The 20,847-nt window shown below is 37.5% G+C and overlaps 1 protein-coding gene across 1 annotated transcript in view; it reads right to left on the bottom strand.

Annotated features, from left to right (window-relative positions):
* LOC115209836 overlaps positions 1–20,847 on the bottom strand; it is a 130,595-nt gene that overhangs the window by 32,625 nt on the left and 77,123 nt on the right. The window contains exons 3-5 of the mRNA XM_029778401.2: positions 11,713–11,991; positions 9,596–9,723; positions 5,823–5,940 (exon numbers count right to left, since the gene is read on the bottom strand). Of these exons, the coding sequence (XP_029634261.1) occupies positions 5,823–5,940; positions 9,596–9,723; positions 11,713–11,991 (525 nt within the window). The remainder of the gene's footprint in view (positions 1–5,822; positions 5,941–9,595; positions 9,724–11,712; positions 11,992–20,847) is intronic.

Genomic DNA, 20,847 nt, shown 5'->3' with positions numbered 1-20,847 from the left:
TATATGGCTTCTGTGGCTCTCACAAGCTATTCAAATACTCATATAACGAATGCTAAGGTATAGGAGCTTACTCCCAGATAAGTACTTCTGTTGTTGTCTCATAAGGAAGATGGTATTGACAGCACTTCTTCCTAGTACAAAGCCAAGCTACATCTCATCAAGGCCAATACTGATCCTAATAAATTTTGCTATAACTCTCACTACAAACTTCATAAGCTGGCCCAACAATTTGATTCCCTAGTAGTTACATCTCTCTAGTTAGTTAGTTAGTTAATTTGGTTCAAAAGCAAATAGCAAGGCCATGTAGGGGGACATGGAGTTAAGTACAGGGTGGTGTTCATGTAAAGAGTTCAGGCCACTTGAGGTCAAGGGAGGCTTTGAACAAAGCGGTCGTCGGCATCTTCACCATCTCGTCTGGCAGCTTGTTCCACAGATCCGCAACCCGGACGGAGAAAGCTCCTCTCCTTCGATTGAGATGAAATCGTCGCAGGTAGAGCTTTTTGGAATGACCCCACAGCCGACGCTCTGGAGCAGGAGTGAAGAACAGCTCTTTTGAGAGGTTACACTTTCCGCTTATGATGTTGTGGGCGAGAATGAGATCACCACGCCCTTGTAGCAATTGGGAATAATACTGCAACACTGTTATTAGGTACAACGCCTTTCAGTTCTACCTAATAACAAATGTAAGTGTCTACTAAACACATACCTCAGATAGTGTCAGTGTGATATTGTGTGTGTGTGTCATTGCGTGTATATGTGACAAGGCTAACCCTTTGAATTATAGGTACAGTTTTACAGGCTTCTACACAGATCTGTCTCTTTACTCTTTTACTTGTTTCAGTCATTTGACTGTGGCCATGCTGGAGCACCGCCTTTAGTCGAGCAAATCGACCCCGGGACTTATTCTTTGTAAGCCCAGTACTTATTCTATCAGTCTCTTTTGCTGAACCGCTAAGTGACGGGGACGTAAACACACCAGCATCGGTTGTCAAGCAATGCTAGGGGGACAAACACAGACACACAAACACATATACACACACATATATATATACATATATACGACAGGCTTCTTTCAGTTTCCGTCTACCAAATCCACTCACAAGGCATTGGTCGGCCCGGGGCTATAGCAGAAGACACTTGCCCAAGATGCTACGCAGTGGGACTGAACCCGCAACCATGTGGTTGGTTAGCAAGCTCCCTAATTCTACTTACAAAGCTGTGGACAACTTAAGGCTGGTAGGCAATTAGTCCAAGAAGCTACATAAAGAGATCCAGGACTTTGCGACAGCCATGCTCTCATGAGATTGACAGAAACTACACAAGTTATATCTGCATAAGATGATAATTTAGTGTAGTAACTATATTTAAATATATTTAATACATTGAGCATTAAACAACTAATTAGAAGTAATAGTGAAGTGATGAAAAGTAATATACCTTGACTACTGTGGGTGTTATGTTCCAAAACCTCCCGTAATAGGTGAAAATCCACAAAGTAGGAACAGTACAGTATATTTTTTAAAATTATTTTTATTATTTGTAAATATCTGTTTTATTATAAATGCAAAACAACACCCCAGAGGAATCGATGTAAGCTTAAACAATAAACCGCGATAGGTGAACCGTGATATGGCGAAAGATTACTATAATGACAAATATCATAATATTTTAGCAAATATGAGAGATAACTCTGGATATTATTCATCCACAAAGCATAGACTTCGTTCATTAACATGCTAAAGTGATGATGAAAATCATTAAGAAAATGTAGAATGCAGTATACTGGTTGGCATAGAAACCAAAATAGAAACCATAAATAATTCACAGTTATTATCTGCATCATCATCATCATCATCATTGAACATCCATTATCCATGCTGGCATGGGTTGGATGGTTTGACCAGGGCTGGTAATCTGGAAGGCTTCACCAGACTCCGGTCTGATTTGGCATGGTTTCTATGGTTGGATGCCCTTCCAAATGCCAACTACTCCATGGCTGGTAGTCCATGACAAATTATCAAGGTGCTGTTTTGAACAATTTTAATGCAACAATGATTTGTTACATGAGTAGAATGGCAAAGATTTGTAGTGGAGATGGAGAGATGATTGAATCAACCTCTGCACACGTCTGGTATGTAACATCAAGGATGGCTCCTATGGGAATTGAACTTAAGACATAATGGTATGAAAATAAATACTGTAAGGCATTTAATCCTATAATCTTGTATTTTACCTACTATAATAATAATTTGATGGTAAAACTGCCACACAAATCAAAACAGGAAAATGTATATCTACATGACATTTGTTTAGACTTAAGGAGACTGAGAAATGAGACTCCTCCAGGAATACAGCTCAGCATCAGTGGCAGAATACAGAAACCACCTCCCACTGCTAAGAAAAAACTACTCAACTATCAAATAAAACAATACCTCCTTTACAAAGAGGAACTGTTTTAACTACAATGCAATAATATTATACTAGCTATTATTCATCAAAGCTAAATTATAATCAAAAGCAAAAACTGCTTTGCTTTTTGTCTTTATTTTTGCTTTTTTTTTTGTCATGTGGCACAAAAACAATTTATATAAAGGAATAGAATTATCCTGTTCACCTCAGTGTAGAGGTGCATGGCTCAGCAATTAGGCTGTTGGACTCATGACCCTCAGATCATGGTTTTGATTTCTGGACTGGGCTATGCATTGTGTTCTTGAACAAAACACTTCATTTCACATTGCTTCAGTCCACTCAGCTGACAAAAAGGAGTAATCCTGCAACTGACCAGCATCCCTCAGGTGGGGAATATATACACCATGGAACCAGGAAACTGGCCCATATGAGTTGGTGTGACTCGAGAAGATACCTTTACATTTTATCCACCTCAGTACATTCCCAGTAATTTATTGTGTTAATCATTTAACATTCAGATGACTCTATCAAATGTAACATTTATTCTCATTGTTTTGAGTTAATCATGGATTATCTTCAAGATTAGCTTCAAGATTTTGACGATGTAATTGTATATTTTTTAGGCTAACATTGCTAGATAGGCCAGTTTGCGTATAAGACAGGAAGAATATTTTGACTGGATATGGCCAGTTTAAATGCTAAAAGGTTAAACACTGCAAATTAAAAGGCAAGATCAACCTTAGTATTATTTCATACTCCATGGCTAAAACATTTTTGATTAAAGGTCTGCATGATACAGGTTGACCTGGGGCTAAATAACAACCAACAACTAAAAGAAAACATTTAATCATCAACTAGATAACTATGGATATAATTCATTTTCATTATGTAACTCCTCAGCAAAGCAAAGATTTATCTCATTTCCTGAAGTAGTTAGTGATAGCTCAGTGGTTAGAGCATCAGGCTCACAATCATGAGGTAGTGTGTTCAATTTCCAGTAGAGCTGTGTGTTGTGTTCTTGAACAAGACACTTTATTTCACGTTGTTCCAGTTCACTCAGCTTTAGAAATGAATTGCAACATCACTGGTGCCAAATTGTATCAGCCTTTGCCTTTCCCTCAGACAAAATTGGTGGCATATAGAGGGGAGGTTGCTATGCATGGCGACTGCTGGTCTTCTATAAAACAAACCTTGTCTGGACTTGTACCTTAGAAGGGAACTTTCTAGGTGCAATCCCATGGTCATTCATGACCGAAGGGAGTCTTTACTCTTTACCATAATGATAAGAAAATTATTAAATATAAAACATTCATGCAGAAAGTACTCAAAGACATGCTTTGCATGAAAGCCAAATAGGTATAAACAGACAATAGTAAGCTAATACATTTTGATTAATATTACGCCAGTGGCAAAAGGATATTTAACCCTTTTGATACCAACCCGGCCGAAACCGCCTCTGGCTCTGTAGTACAAATGCCTTGTATTCATAAGTATCAAATTAAAATCTTCCATCAAACGTTAGTCACAATTTATGTTCCTAACACTAGCTGAATGATAATGAAGTTATTTTACTAAATTCTTTGTTATATTTAAAATTAATTGAAAAAAACACAGAGCATCTCAAAATAAATACAGTAACGAAAGGGTTAATGGTCAGTTCTAGCTTATTAAAAAAATTTTTCTAAAGGGAGATAAACACAAAATGTTAGAAATAGATAATGGCCAACAGAGCAGAGAGGGAATGTAATATTGTGACTATTCCAGATATGTTTAAAATGACTTAAGATTTTGGAGTTGTTTCCCCCTATCTTTCTAAAGCAGAATTTGCAATAAATTAACGCTTGTTTTTGTTGTTTTTTTTTGTTTTTTTTACCTTGCGTGATATTTTAACGTCCACTTTTCCGTACTTGCATGGGTCAACAGTTTATTGAGGCAGATTTGCTATGGCCAGAATCTCTTCTTGTCACCACCTTCACTTGTTTCCAAGCAAGGTTTCCTATGGCCAGGCATACTTTTGCAGAATACTGAAAATGAATTTCATTGCTTGTATGACAATGAGCTGTTTACAACTGTCGCTTAACATCAAGATAAGGAGACACACACACACGCATGTGTGCATATATAAAAGGCTTCTTTCAGTTTCCATCAATCAAATCCACTCACAAGCTTTTGATCAGCCCAAACATGTACCCAAGGTACTATGCAGTGGGACTGAAACCAGAACCGTGTGGTTAGGAAAGAAACTTCTTACCACACAGCCATACCTTTAAAATTTCTTGGCTATAAGTATGTTGGTAACCAACCTTACCATTTGATTTTCGTGTACAGTACGGCCTTGGGTATTTTTTCCAAATTACTATATTAAGTCTATACTTTAATGAGCCTATATTGGTACTAAAACATGGCTGAAGCAGTCATCCTACAGTCAAGATCAGACTAACTCACCACTGGGTAGCTACATTCTATCTTTAAGTCATTTTTAGTTAAGACTTTTAAAGATTTTTACCCTTTTCTTTCTTAACCATAACTGATCATTAAGCTAATGATTGTTTTCCTCACCACATAATTACACTGTATAACACAATTTTAGTCCCTGGGTAGCAACTGTTATTTCCTATTTGCTTACCCCCAGAAAGTATGAAAAATTACTATCTCCTTCAATCTTTGCTTTTGTTACATTTATTCAAACCCCAAAGAATCCCCCTCAACACATGGCTATGATGCTCCCCTACTACTCCTGCTCATGATCAGAGATGCACATATTGTCAGCCACTAAGAGAAATGCTCAAGTGATTACAGTCAAGCAACTGACAAGCAAATCTGTGGTATTGAGCAGAATATTTACTATAACAATATTTCTGCTTCAGCAACTCAGCACTGAATCTGTCTGAGATGTAATGGGAAATAGGTCAGTTTCAAAACATTGATGTCCAGGTCATAAAAACAATGTTTGAAGGGAACGGTAGTCATTTCCTTTGATTTCTAAATAGAAGTGAATAGGAAATAACACTTACTGACCAAAGACAAAAATATTAAAATGTTGTTACACAATGTAATTAATAAACCTTAATGGCTCACTACACTAAATATATCGTTAAAATAAGTAACAACAAAGTCAAAGAGGTTCTTACAATGCAAAGAGGGAAAGATGAGCTTTAAATATTTGTTCCTGAATTATATAAAGGAAGGTTACTTTCCTTTCCTTTTTCACACTAAGAAGTTCTCTGTCTTCACTATTTTTATTTTACTTTTATATCACAATGCTTCTAGTAAACTACAATGATATATTAAATATATTAGTACAGACTGTTCAAGAATGTACACTAGTAAGGAGAGAAAGCTAGAGAATAAATCATAAAGCACATGAAAAATAACAGTTATTTTTAATTAAGTTAAATATAAAAGTTACATACCATATGCTGTGACAATATAAGTTGAATTCCCACCAGTAGGAAGAGCAATAAGTTTTACTTTAAAGACATGGGTTTTAAATTTTTCAAAGCGAGTAAGAAAGTTGTATTGAATGTATCGCTGAAAACAAAACATAGTAATAAAATCTGATTAAATGCAATGCAATAGTAAGAAACGGTCTTAAACACAATGTAGAAACTATTTAAACACATTTAGAAATTAAATCAGTTATTCTAAACCAACAAGAAAACTTTTAAGTGGTCACTCAAACAGGTAGAAATAAGAGCCAAATTTCCTTCAAATAATACTCAACAATATTAAAGGGAAGAACACATAGTTTTTGTTTAATATCCACTTTTCTATGCTTGCATGAGTGAGATTCAATTTGTAGAGGCAGATTTTGTAAACAAATAACATCACTTGTGTGATAGTGATGCTCATTTACAATCAGCAGAAGACAACAAGGTACACACAATAGGCTTCTCTCAGTTTCTATCTACAAAATCCACACACAAGGTTTTGGTTGACTTGGGACTATAGTAGAAGACACTAGTCCAAGATGCCATGCAGTAGGACTGAACCCAAAACCACATGGATAGGAAGCAAGCTCCTTAACTACATAACCACAGCTGCCCACATTAGATAATACTGGAAACATGGGGCAATCCTGGAGTACATAGGTCACCACAATTACAATTAAACTGGAGCTGAACAACAAATCAGGCCTTCAATTTTTGCCGGTGGCACATAAAAAGCACCATCCGTTCGTGGCTGTTTGCCAGCTCTGTCTGGCACCTGTGCGGGTGGCACGTAAAAACCACCCACTACACTCACGGAGTGGTTGGCGTTAGGAAGGGCATCCAGCCGTAGAAACACTGCCAGATTTGACTGGGCCTGATGAAGCCTTCTGGCTTCACAGACCCCAGTAGAACCGTCCAACCCATGCTAGCATGGAAAGCGGACGCTAAATGATGATGATGATGATGATGATGATTATAAGAGTTATAAATAAAGTGGTAAGTTGGCAGAATTGTTAGCACATCAGACAAAATGCTTAGCGGCACTTTATCCTTCTTTACATCTTGAACTGAAATTCTGCCAAGGCTGACTTTACCTTCCATTCTTCTGGGGGTAAAGCCTTGTTCCCTGAAATTGTTAGCCTTGAGCCAAAACTTGAAACCAATATAAGTGTTATAAATGCATGTAACTACAATCAAAATTCTAGTACTCTAATTACTTAAGTTAGTTACTCAGAACTTGGAATGGTTAAATATCTTATAATAATAATAATAAAACATTGTGTACAGTGCTCAGGTGCACTACAACTCATCTAAAGTGTATGTAGGGTAATGTACAAGCATCAGGAAAAGAACATTGCATGAGTCATGACATACACATATGTGTATGAGTATGGAAGGGGGACAATCAGGTGTAGTTTCGGCAGATTTCGGAAAGCATGAGGGCCTTAAAGGATGCAGTGTCATGGCAGTCAACAACTGACGCAGGCAGTTTGTTCCATGCTTCAGCAACTCTGAGCGTGAAAAAATGTTTCCGAAAGTCATGGGAGCTGTGCTGTTTTCTGACTTTGTAGGCATGTCCACGTGTGTTGGACACATGGAGATCAAAAAGGTGTTCAGTGTTGTTGTTGGTGAGGTGGTTGATAACTTTGTGGGTGTTTACCAAGTCCATCGCCAGATGCCGGAGCTTCAGTGAATCCATGCCCAGGGAAACAAGGCGCTCAGAGTATGGTAGGTGTCTGATGGAGGGTATGCGTTTGGTTGCACGTCTCTGAACAGATTCCAGGAGGTCAATGTTCTGAGCAAGATAGGGGTTCCAAACTGATGATGCGAATTCCAAGTGTGGTCATACCATAGCTGTATACAGCTTTAAATAGATGGCTGGAGAGCAGCTAACAAAAGTTTTGCTGAGTGATGCCAAGACACCCTCGGCCTTCTTGACAATTTTAGAGATATGCTTTGTCCAACGCAAATCACTGCTGACAGTGATGCCTAGGTCATGCTCGCAAGAGGATTTCTTGATATCAGTGTTGTGGAGGGAGTATGTGGACGCAGAGTTTTTTCTCCCAAAATGCATGGTGGTACACTTGTCCACAGCCAGTTTCAGTTGCCAGTCTGTGATCCATTGCTGCATTGTGTCCAGGTCTGATTGCAGGAAAGAGTTGTAGACATCAGGATCTGTCCTCTTGATTTCAAGGTACAGCTTGATGTCGTCTGCATATTTCAATACTGTGGCATTCTTTAAATTGGCATCTATGTCATTAATGTATGCCACAAACAAGAGGGGACCAAGAACAGATCCCTGTGGTACACCCAATGACATCTCATATGGTGTAGAATGCTGTCCTAGAACTGTGACTACCTCCTTTCGGCTGAGAATGAAGGATTTCAACCAATTAAAAAGATCATCCCTCACACCCATTGCAGAGAGTTTCACCATAAGCCTTTTGTGTGGCACAGAATTAAAAGCCTTAGCAAAGTCAAGGTAGACAACATCCACCCATGAGCCACTGTCAGTGATCTGAGTAATGTCCTCAAGGAACTCGACAAGCTGATCACTGCAGCTGGAGTTGGGGACAAATCCATATTGTGAGGGTCGGATGAGACTGTGAGAGCTCCAGAAGTTCCAAAGTGTTTCTCTGACACACGATTCCATCAGTTTTGCAATACAGCTAGTGAGACTGACTGGGTGATAGTTGACAGGTGATGTGCGGTCGCCCTTTTTGAACAGAGGAATGACACTGGCAGTTTTCCACTGCTCCGGAGTAACACCATTGTTGAGACAGTACTGGAAAAAAATAGAAAGCTGGTGTAAAAGGAAGTACCTGCCACGTTTGAGAAGCAGGTAAGTAATGCCATCAAGACCAGGGGAGGCATAGTTGCGCTTATTTTGAAGGTGACGTCGCAGCATTGCAGGTGTAAATTCCATAGTTGTTATGGAATTTGCTGTTAGAGATGGTGAAGATGGTAAATTTTGATTTTCAACAGTGAATATGCTTGCATAGCACTCGGCAATGAGTTCTGCGCATTCCTTGGGATCGTCAGTGATCTGGCTTGTGTGAGGGTTGCGAAGAGGACCCACTGGAGAGTGAGGTCTCTGCTTCGAGTGCACATATTTCCAGAAAACCTTGCTGATAACCTTTAGGTTATATAGCCTCGTATAACCTAAAGAACTCTGTGTATTATAACAAAATTTAAAATCATCTCAAGAATTGAAAGAGGAAATAAAAATTAATGATATTCATTATGAGATAGGTTAATGTCCAATGCTCAAATATCTCTTGAATGAAAATGTATACATATCTGCAAAAGAAGAGTGTTAACCACTGGATAGAAAAATCACCATAATACTGCAATAACAAATATCCAATAATAAATGGAACTGTAAACATTATTCAATAGCTACTTCTAAAATTAACGCATGCATTCACACATGTATGTATGCATGTTTGTATGCATGTATGTATTCATGCATGTATGCATATATGTATGTAAATATGTGTATATGTGCATGTGTGTGTACTTATAGCATGTGTGTATGTATATTTCTATCTATATACATATATAGCACACTCTATAAAGTGGTCGATATTAGGAAGGGGATCCAGCCATAGAAACCAAGCCAGATCAAACTGGAACCTAGAGGAGCTCTCTGGCGTGCCAGCTCTAGTCAAACCATACATCCATGCCAGCATGGAAAATGGATGTATGATGATGATGATGTGCATATGGATGTATGTATTAAAGGAAAAATTCACCTTTTCATATTTTCCATCAGGAATAGTGCCAAGAGTTTTAAACTCAAATATACGACATTTGGTGTTTTTTGAAGGCTGGACATCATACTCAATCTTCAGCAGTAATGCAGTGGTTTTGTACAAAAATTCTACAAAAATATAAAAGAGAAGAAAGGATTTAAAGTGCATTCATAACATATGTGTACTTATATCTCTATTGAGATTAGCCAGAGATGATTTTTAAAATGAGAATACCTGAAATAAACTCAACTGCTCTCAAAAACGAGAATACTAAAAATGAACCCAACTGCTCTCAAAAATTAAGTAAAAAAACCCGAAAAATAATCCAGAATACTTGTCTGGTACTGGATTGATCCCAAAATCTAATCAGTTCATGCGAGTCACAAGGCCAAACATCCCTGAAAGTTTCATCCAAATTCACCCAGCGGTTCTTGAGATATCTTGTCTCGCAGACAAACAAACACGACTAAAAACAATACCTCTGCCTTTGCTAAGGCAGAGATAATAATAATAATAAATGCCCTGATGCAGTATCAGGCAGTGGCTCTCATGACTTTTGATCTAAACCGATTGAAAGTATTATCATGTAAGGTTTGTTTAATGCAAAAGATGAGCCACAGCAAATATTCTGCTCAATACTACAGATTTGCTTGTCAGTTGCTTGACTTTAACCATATAGGCATGTGCCTTGGTGGCTGACAATATGTGCATCTCTGATTATGAGCAGGAGTAGTGGAGGAGCATCATAGCCATGTGTTGAGAAGAATTTATTGGGATTTGAATTATTCACCTTCAGAAACCTGAGTGTTCTGTTCATCATCTTTAAACAACCCTTATTCAGGGACTTCTTAAGCTATCTGACCTGAATAAAATTCTGAAAACAGAGTCCCACCTGCAAGATCATGCACTGTTATCTTGATACAAGATCACCATGTTGTGCACATATGGTTGTGATGTACGTGCCTGTGGTACCCTTATCAGACGGGTAGTCACGATGGGTATACTGGACTTCGTATATTTTACCCCAGTGTCACTTTGATGGCATGCACTGCTCTCTCACTCAACAACAACAACAATAATAATAATAATCCTTTCTACTATAGGCACAAGGCCAGCAATTTTAAGGGAAAGTGAGAGTCAGTTCCATTGACCCCAGTACTTGACTGGTACATTATTTCATTTACCCACAAAAGGATGAAAAGCAAAATTAACCATGGTAGGATTTGAACTCAGAACATGAAAATACTTTTCCTAATGTTCTAATAATTCTTTCAGCTTGAATAATAATGATGAAAGTGGTGATAGGGGTGGGGAGTAGGGAAGCTGATCCCATTGAATCCAACATTGGACTGGTACTTTATTTTATAAGTCCCAGAGGGATGAAAAGGAAATTTGATCCCAGCAGGGTTTTAACTCAGAACTATAAAGAGTCAGAGCAAATACTGTAAGGCATTTTATCTGGAATTCTAACAATAATAATAATTCTTTCTACTAAAGGCACAAACGTTGAAATTCTGAGGGAAGGAAGCTAGTCGATTACTTCAACCCCAGAATTTCACTGGTACTCAATTTATCGACCCCAAAAGATGAAAGACAAAGTTGACCTCAGCAGAATAATAAAAATAATGAGGACTGTTGCATAAAGAGATGCCGATCACTAATTGCAGTGGGAACATGTGGAAGGGTAGATCCAGGAAGTGGTGAGAAAGGATCTACAAAACATTGGGACTCACAGAGGGGACGAAAGGGGACTGAGACTCGTGGTGATTTACTGTGCTTGGAAAGACACATCAAGCTAAGTGTGGGTGGCCTTACATACAGGCTCACCCCTTGCAACCCTCTCCGGCTGAGCATCCTTAATCTTGCAGGCTCATAAGTGCCAGAGCTGCATAAAAGCACCCAGTATACTCTGTAAAGTGGTTGGCCTTAGGAAGGGCATCCAGCCATGGAAACCATGCCGAAACAGACATGGAGCCTGAACAGCCCTTCAGCTGATCAGCTCCTGTCGAACTGTCCAACCCATGTCAGCATGGAAAACAGATGTTAAATCATGATGATGATGATGACAAATAATACAAATGTTAAAATTTAGTAAAAACATCCAAAATAGAACTCACCACCAGATGGCAACAGAAGAGTGAAATTAAGTGCAAAGTTATTGCGGCGGTAGTCATTAAAACAAGTCCGCTGTTCATCATGAATAGTAATACCAGCAATTTGTGGACGCGCTGATGCACTGGTGTAGAGATCACTGATATTATTGAAAGTAACATCAGTAACTGTAGAACTTCCTCTAGCAGGAATATCAACACTGGACTGGTAGTGGTACTTCTGCCAACTTGGTATGCTACCTTTACTTCGGTTACGTTCAAGTTCTCGGTTCACATTGTGGCATCCTAAATTTCAAAAAGAGAAAAGAAAAAGCATAAAAAAAAGAAAGAAATAGATAAAAAAATGGCAAGTATTCTCTTTATTTAAAACTACAATTATTCTAATATATATAATTTCAACTGAGTGAGCAAGGTCAGGCTTAGAGATAAAAGAGTGATTCAGATTCTCTTTGCTGCAACAATAGAAAGGTCAGTAATATTCCATCTCCCATTACAGCTGTTTAAACTCAGGAAACGCATTAACATTCACTGGATATGGGTAGACATTTCGAAAAAGAACAGATTGCATAACCAAGAAAGAATACAAAATCATATTTTTGTCTCTTACTTGATACTTTCTTCTGCATATCCTCAAATTTAAAGTTGGATCTTCAATAAAAGCCTTGAGAAATTTCAACTGAAAAAATGGCCACTTCTTACATAGCACAACATATATTGTTAAGATATTTATATAACAGAAACATACAATAGAATTGTAACACTGAAGGAAACAATGTACATTTCATAAATTCTTCATATCATCCAGCATTATTTCCATTCTACTTAACCTTTTTATTATTATATTTCTGTTGAAATATACTGGTGCAGGAGTGGCTGTGTGGTAAGTAGCTTGCTAACCAACCTCATGGTTCCGGGTTCAGTCCCACTGCATGGCATCTTGGGCAAGTGTCTTCTGCTATAGCCCCGGGCCGACCAATGCCTTGTGAGTGGATTTGGTAGACGGAAACTGAAAGAAGCCTGTCGTATATATGTATATATATATATATATATATGTATGTGTGTGTATATGTTTGTGTGTCTGTGTTTGTCCCCCTAGCATTGCTTGACAACCGATGCTGGTGTGTTTACGTCCCCATCACTTAGCGGTTCGGCAAAAGAGACCGATAGAATAAGTACTGGGCTTACAAAGAATAAGTCCCGGGGTCGATTTGCTCGACTAAAGGCGGTGCTCCAGCATGGCCGCAGTCAAATGACTGAAACAAGTAAAAGAGAGAGTAATACTGCCTTTGTTTCAATTAATTTTGAAGAATACTAATTAACATGAAATTTTGATCATTTTAAGACAGGAGGTTTGTATCAAAGGTTCAGGGGCAGCCTTGGGCAGAGTGCTTCCAAAAAAATTAAAAGGATGAAAAAATAGTTCCCATTGAAGTTTAGCAATGGAAGAAGACTGAAATCAGGGATGAAGTTAACTAAATATTTTCTGATTCACAGAGATCCATAGATTTGATATGTGTCACTTGTTTCTAGCATATTACACAAATGAAAGATAAATCTCTTCTCAGAACGGATGCTAGTTTATTATTGGCACCAATTCCAATAGGAGGTAACTGAATTCAACACTGCATTAAAGTAAACAAGTCACAAATTCCATAGTACTGGTATCTAGCTCCAGCAGTAAATCATACTGTGTACCTACTTTGGGCCATTAAGAATTGTGTGATTAGGCCACAAACACAGCACCTGTAACAGGATATGAACTATCAACCATTCAGCTGAGCATCATGCAATTCTACCATTTCAGCCATCGATCCTCTTACTAAAAATGGACAGCAGCTACTTAACAAATCATTTTCTCAAGCAAAAGGTTTATCTAAAGTTGGTAAGAAGAATAACAAAATATCTTTTAAAAATCTCTTAGCAACAAACTCATTTCCGTAAGGAGATTCTATAAACTGTTTACTTCTGATGACACTCTTTCTTAATAATTTAAACTCCATTTCTTTCATCTGCATTGTTATAAATTAACAAATTTACATCTAATAAGCCAAAACAGTAGAGTGTCAAACTAAATGGCTTTAAGCATTTAATGCTATCCTTCGACATTAAGAATTCAAATCCCACCAGATTTGAATTCACCCTTGATTCTCTCAAAGTATTGGTAACGAAATAAATATTAGCCATTATTAAAATCAATTCAGTGAACTATATCCACACCCTACAAATTTTTAGCATCTTGCCAACTTCACTAATGTGAGAAATCAATATATTTATAAATGTGAGTCAGCACAGCCACCCAAGCTCCACCAATAATTTTACATGAAAGAAGTTAGTTAAGAGCTCTATGCAGCCACTTAAACTGCAGGAATCTTCCCCAAATACTACTCTACTTCTTAAAAATGTTTAAATATACAAGATAAACTAATACTGAATGTAATACACCAATAAAAGAAAACAAAATGGTCAGTTATAATACCATTTAATGTTTTTTATACACCAAAATATTCTTCACAGAAGCTATGAATATGAAAGAAGTGAGCTCTAAAACACCTATAAAGGTAAATGTCTCACAGTCTACAAAAACTCAAAAACATTATCACTAACATTTACAAATAGTCCAGAGACATACACGAATACAGGAAAAACTAACTATAAGGGCAACACCAACAATAAAGACCATTGTTATTTCCTTTTTTAAAGTCAACAGTTCCTAAACAAAAACAAAAAAAATCTTACAAATTCTGCAATATAAAATTAATGACATTAAAAGTACTTTTATGGAACTAAAAGATCATCACACTCAACACTTACATAATAATTCAGAAAATATTCTTACTACATAACACCTAACACTGTGCATGTTATAAGAGTGGTTAGTCTTATAACATACACCTCTTTTGTTGTTATATTTCTGTCAAAATACACTACCTTTGTTTCAATTAATTAGTAAAATAATTTTGTCATTATTAAACTGGTGTCTGAAACATGAATTTGAATGAAATTTTAATGAAAGAATTTCTTTTTCTTTTATTTTTTGATAACTAACTTTAAAACAGAAAGTTTGTATCATAATACCTGGGTAAGTCTCAGACAAGTTGGTATCAAAAGGGTTAAACCAAAGAGGGAATGACACTAACTAGAAATACAGACTTCCAAAATAAAAGCCAACAATATGAAACACACAATTATACTAAATATAACAACATCAGCAACCTCACCAATTGATCATCCAGGTTACAGACTCCAACTTCAACACTTAATACAGAAACACAGTTGAGAAACCTTCAATGCATTCAACACAAGCTGCTTTTCAAAGTGGGTTCTCACCTAAACCCACCTAATAATGAGTCGTGTCTTATGCAAACCACTTCTTGATAAAGGTTGCCCATGCTCAACCTAGAACATGATTTTAAATCTGTTCTTCTCCCAAAGAAGGAACGGGAAAATTTTAAAATTCAGAAACCTCAGAACCAGACAAATTCACAAATTTATATTAAAACTCCTGGGACATGAATGAATCACTCACTGCATTCACTAAATCTATAACTAATTGTACCAGAAATGAATGAGGGAACCTGCACAGGGTCATCTGACCATATCCAGAATTAGCAACAAAATCTCTCTCAAGCTACACCCTTCTGTCACAACAGTTGGCCAGAGAAAACTATTCCAGAAGGAAAGAGGATATGGTCACAGCTGGAATGGCCTCTGATAGCAGTTCTGTCTGATCTATCAAAGCTGAAGTAAGCTAAACAACAGCAATATTGGAAGCACTCCGTCGGTTACGACGACGAGGGTTCCGGTTGATCCGAATCAATGGAACAGCCTACTCGTGAAATTAATGTTTAAGTGGCTGAGCACTCCACAGACACGTGTACCCTTAACGTAGTTCTCGGGGATATTCAGCGTGACACAGAGAGTGACAAGGCCGGCCCTTTGAAATACAGGTACAACAGAAACAGGAAGTAAGAGTGAGAGAAAGTTGTGGTGAAAGAGTACAGCAGGGATCACCACCATCCCCTGCCGGAGCCTCGTGGAGCTTTAGGTGTTTTCGCTCAATAAACACTCACAACGCCCGGTCTGGGAATCAAAACCGCGATCCTATGACCGCGAGTCCGCTGCCCTAACCACTGGGCCATTGCGCCTCCACAGCAATAACTCATACCAACACTGTCTAATTCTCAAAATCTGGAAGCCAAGTAAAATTATGATAATACCAAAGCTAACCAAAAACTGAAATAAAGTATTACATACAGATCTATCACTCTATTATACACACACTCAAAATTTCACTAACCCAAACATACCCCTCTCCAAATCACAAAGAGAAAAACTCCTGCATATACCATTATAACTACCATCAACATCAGCAAAACTTTCAATTCAATTTCCCAAAGATCTACCCACACAAAAAATATTCAACATCATCTTAAAAAATATCAGAAAAACACTGGCTAGCAGACTATTTGTCAGGCCACTAAGCCTACATAGTGTACAAGAACAGGACTTCCAAAACTGCAATTTCCTCAGAGATTTGATATCTTACCCAATCTTTTCAACCTGTACCTACACAAAACAAACACTCAGTTTCATATGAAAGTGACATCACACCCACCTCCACCACTCTCCAGACACTGCTGCACAACTATTCCAACCCTACAAAACTCACCTAGAAACCTAGCTTAACATTTAAACCAACCATATCTAGTCCAAATATTTTATGTTTATGGTCAAACTGGTCGGATCTGGCCATTGATATCTTCCCTACAATGTCATTCTAAAAATAAACAATCACATCATTGAAATCTTGAAGCTACAAGATAAGACAGGATTAATTCAAAACAATGTGAATAAATAAGTACTACATTTGACAGTGTAATCTGAACACTAAAGGGATAAGTAGCACTAAATCCCTTCTTTCCAGCAACACCACAAAACATCAAATACAACCAGTCATCACATTCACAAAGATGAAAATATACAAGACTCACACAACTCCATCAAAACAATATATAAAAATATATTGGAGATGTCCCATTGGTGCACAGGTAATCATTACATCCATAATAGATTCTGTTGGTCCTATTCATCCCCCAATCTCTTCACATCAAGAACACAAAACAGTGCACAACTCATCATAAGTTATACACAGACCACACACAGAGGCTCCCTACACAAAGAAACAGAAATATTAAAAATGAAGGACTACCTGAAGAAGCAAGGGGTAGAGTTAATAAAGCCCTTATCACAGCATGAAAACCCACCTCCAGACACCTGGACAACAACCCAAAGCACTATCATGACATCATCCTAAAACGCTATCTCTCTTCTCAGTCCAGACAAGCAAAATTAATCCAGACATAGAGAAATATCTGCAATGACAACAGACTGTCACTGGCTCCAAACACCATGTTGCAAAGCAAAGCACCAAAAATATGTGTAAAAGAACAGCAACTATTGTGCTCTGAGTCCATTTTGTCTGCTTTTGTTGCGGCCACCATCAGAATGCATGGAAATAATCGAACAGCGGAGAGAGAGAGAGAGCAATGTACCCTGACTGTCACATAAACCTAAATGAGTCATCATTGAATGTTGCTGTATGATATTCAACTAGACAGAGACAAGGTACAGGAAAAATTAATCTGCAGGCTGTAACTTCATTGTTCAGCTGACTACATGAATACTATGGATCAATTCATTTACGGCTGGCTTGAGGGTTACACAACAACAACTCATCAAAAGAGAAACACAAATACATTAAAAAGGATGAGAATGGGGAAGCGGAAATGGAGAAGGGCAACTGTCTCAATAAGATTAATGATTTTGTACCTATAGGTACAAGGCACCAAATTTTGGAAGAGGGAGCTATCACTAGTACTTGACTAGTTATTTTATTTTACTACCCACAGAAGAATGAAAAGCATTCATTCTCCGTTGGATTAGAAGTCAATTTTGCCTTTCATCCTTCAGTAGTTCTAAATGTCAGCAGAAAGCAAAATGTTTGTAAGACAGAGTTATAATAAATTATCTGACCTCAGTACATGCCTGAATGCAGAAAAGTAAAACCTACTTCAACTGTATTTCAAGGTATTTAATCTAACACCAGCATTTCATATAGATGCTGATATGGTTGTATAGTAAGAAGTTTACTTCATGACCACATGGTTCTAAGTTCAAGGTCCCACAGTGTGGTATCTTGGACAAGTGTCTTTTTTCTAGTTTCGGGCCTTGTGAGTGGATTTGGCAGACAAAAACTGAAAGAAGCCCATATATATATATTGGGTTGGCAACTAAGTTTCCACTTTTTTTTCTAAATTTTGGAATTTATTGTGTTTTTAAATTTTGGAATCTATTTTGTTTTGTTTTTTTGTTTTTTGTAGTTAATTTTAGTTAATTTTTGTTTATTTTTAGATCATTAAAATGGAATGTCAAGTTAAGAAAAACGAGCATTTTTGACACCTCCTCCTTTTTGCTTTTAATCAAGGTTCTAAGGCCGGAAAAGCTGCTTGCAACATTTGTGCTGTGTATGGAGAGGGTGCCATTGCTGAAAGAACTGATTGTGATTGGTATGCCAAGTTCAAAAATGGAAATTTTGACCTCAAAGACGCACCTCATTCTGGCTGTCCAGTTGAGCTCCATGAAGAGTGATTAAACCAACTTTTGCATGAAAATTCTCATCAAACAACAAGGGAACTGGCAGGGAAAATGGAATGCTCCCACACTGCTACAGAGAAGCATCTTCACTTGATGGGAAAAGTTCAGAAGTATGGAGCATGGGTTCCGCATTCTTTAAGTGACAACAAAAATCAACGAGCCACAATCTCCGTTGGTTTGCTTGCTCGTCACCGCTCAACTTATGGATACAGGCAACGATTTCTTTACATCAATATGAAGCAGAGTAAGGAATGGCTTAGCCCTGGTAAACAAGCGACACAGCACATGAAACAAGATCTTCATCCGTGTAAAACGATGTTGTGCGTTTGGTAGGACTGGGAAGGGATTATCCATTACGAATTGCTTGAACGGAACCAAACGGTCAATGCGGAACTCCATGTTCAATAGCAGGAACGATTCAACACGGCTATTCAAGAGAAAAGACCTAATCGGCAGCATAGAGTTCTTCTGCTTCACGACAAAGCCCGCCATCATATTGCCAATATGACCAAGGAAGCCATTCAAACGCATGGCTGGGAAGTGCTGCCACACCTGCCGTACTCTCTTGATTTGGCACCAACGGATTTCCACCTCTTTTGATCTCTTTGATGCAGAATTGAGAGCTTGGTTGGATCAATTTTTCAAGTCAAAATCAGGTGATTTCTCCCAACGAGGTATTGAAAATTGATTAATTAGTTGTTATTTTTTATTAAACCTTTTAAAAAATTTAAATTTAAAAAAAACAGCGGGAACTTAGTTGCCAACCCAATATGTATATATGTATACATACATATATATATATATATATATATATATATATATATATATGTGTGTGTGTTATTCATTTAAAGGTTACAATACGTGTATTAAAGTGCTATTAATAGTTTCCTATGTTGAGAAAACTCAAACATATTCTTCAGGTGCAAACCACATATCATAACGAACTAAAGAAATTGAATAATAGAAGAAATGCGAAAAAATTGAGAAGGCAGCATAGAGAAAACACATACAGGAAACAATGGAAAACGAAAAACAGAAACTAAAATGTAAAAAATAGAGAGTAAAAAGGTAAAAGAACTATCCTCCTTAGATCTTAAATGATAGGGCTGGAAAGATATCAAGTCAGGTGGAATTTTCCAATTCTTCACAGTATGTATGTATATATATATGTATATATATATATAAAATATATATATATATATATATATATATATATATATGTATGTGTATATATATATATGTATATATATATGTATGATTGATTCTAGTTTCAGCTTATGAGCTGTGGCCATGCTGGGGCACCGCCATTAATGTATATATATATATGTATGTATATATATATATATGTATGTATATATATATATGTATGTATATATATATATGTATGTATATATATATATGTATATATATATATATATATATATATATGTAGGTCCCGGTTGATTCGGGGTTAACCACAGTAAATAAGGTACTCAATACATAGCAGAGTAAAATTAATTTATTATATAGAAGGAGCTTCTACAGGACTAGAACTGTTTCATTCAAGAGAAATCTTCAGGAAGCTAGTTAACTAGCTTCCTGAAGATTTCTCTTGAATGAAACAGTTCTAGTCCTGTAGAAGCTCCTTCTATATAATAAATATATATATATATATATATATATATATATATATATATATATAAATCCTTAAATCCTTAAAAATGTTTTAGCCCGAAGGCCGCGGCCATGCTGGGGCACCACCGCTGAATGAGCTACACTAGTTTGTGAATCCACCTCTGATACGTGGCACTTGATCAACAAGGGAGTTCGATGCTGCTGCCCGCATCCGCGTCTCCTGTCGTGAGGTAGGTTCATCTGGGACTCCCAACAAGAAGAGATCCAGTTTAGTTTTAAAGAAACCCACATCCACACCATGTAAGTCTCTCAGGCATTTAGGGAGGATGTTAAAGAGCTGTGGTCCTCTGAAACCCAAGCTGTTGCAGTATCTGGACCTGTATTTTGATGGTGATGTTGGAATCCTTGGCACCACGCAGCGGCGCCCCGTTCTGCGGTTGGAGTAACTTTGAATGCCAAAGTTTGGGACAAGACCCTCCAGGATTTTCCAGATGTATATCACTGCATATCTCTCCCGCCTCCGCTCTAGGGAGAAGAGGTTTAATACCTTCAGTCTTTCCCAGTAGCTGATATTTTGCATTGAGACGATTTTCTTCGTGTAGCTTCTCTGAATTGCTTCGAGTTCTGCTGTTTGTTTTATATTGTGTGGTGACCAAAGTTGGGAGCAGTAGTCCAAGCGGCTGAGGACGAATGTTTATATATATATATGTATGTATATATCATCATCATCATCATCATCATCATCGTTTAGCGTCCGCTTTCCATGCTAGCATGGGTTGGACGGGTCAACTGGGGTCTGTGAAGCTGGAAGGCTTCGTCAGGTCCAGTCAGATCTGGCAGTGTTTCTACGGCTGGATGCCCTTCCTAACGCCA

Source organism: Octopus sinensis, linkage group LG3 (genome assembly GCF_006345805.1).
Source record: "Octopus sinensis linkage group LG3, ASM634580v1, whole genome shotgun sequence".
NCBI lineage: Eukaryota > Metazoa > Mollusca > Cephalopoda > Octopoda > Octopodidae > Octopus > Octopus sinensis.
Note: the sequence above shows the minus strand (reverse complement) of the source record. Positions and strands in the feature narration are given on the sequence as shown.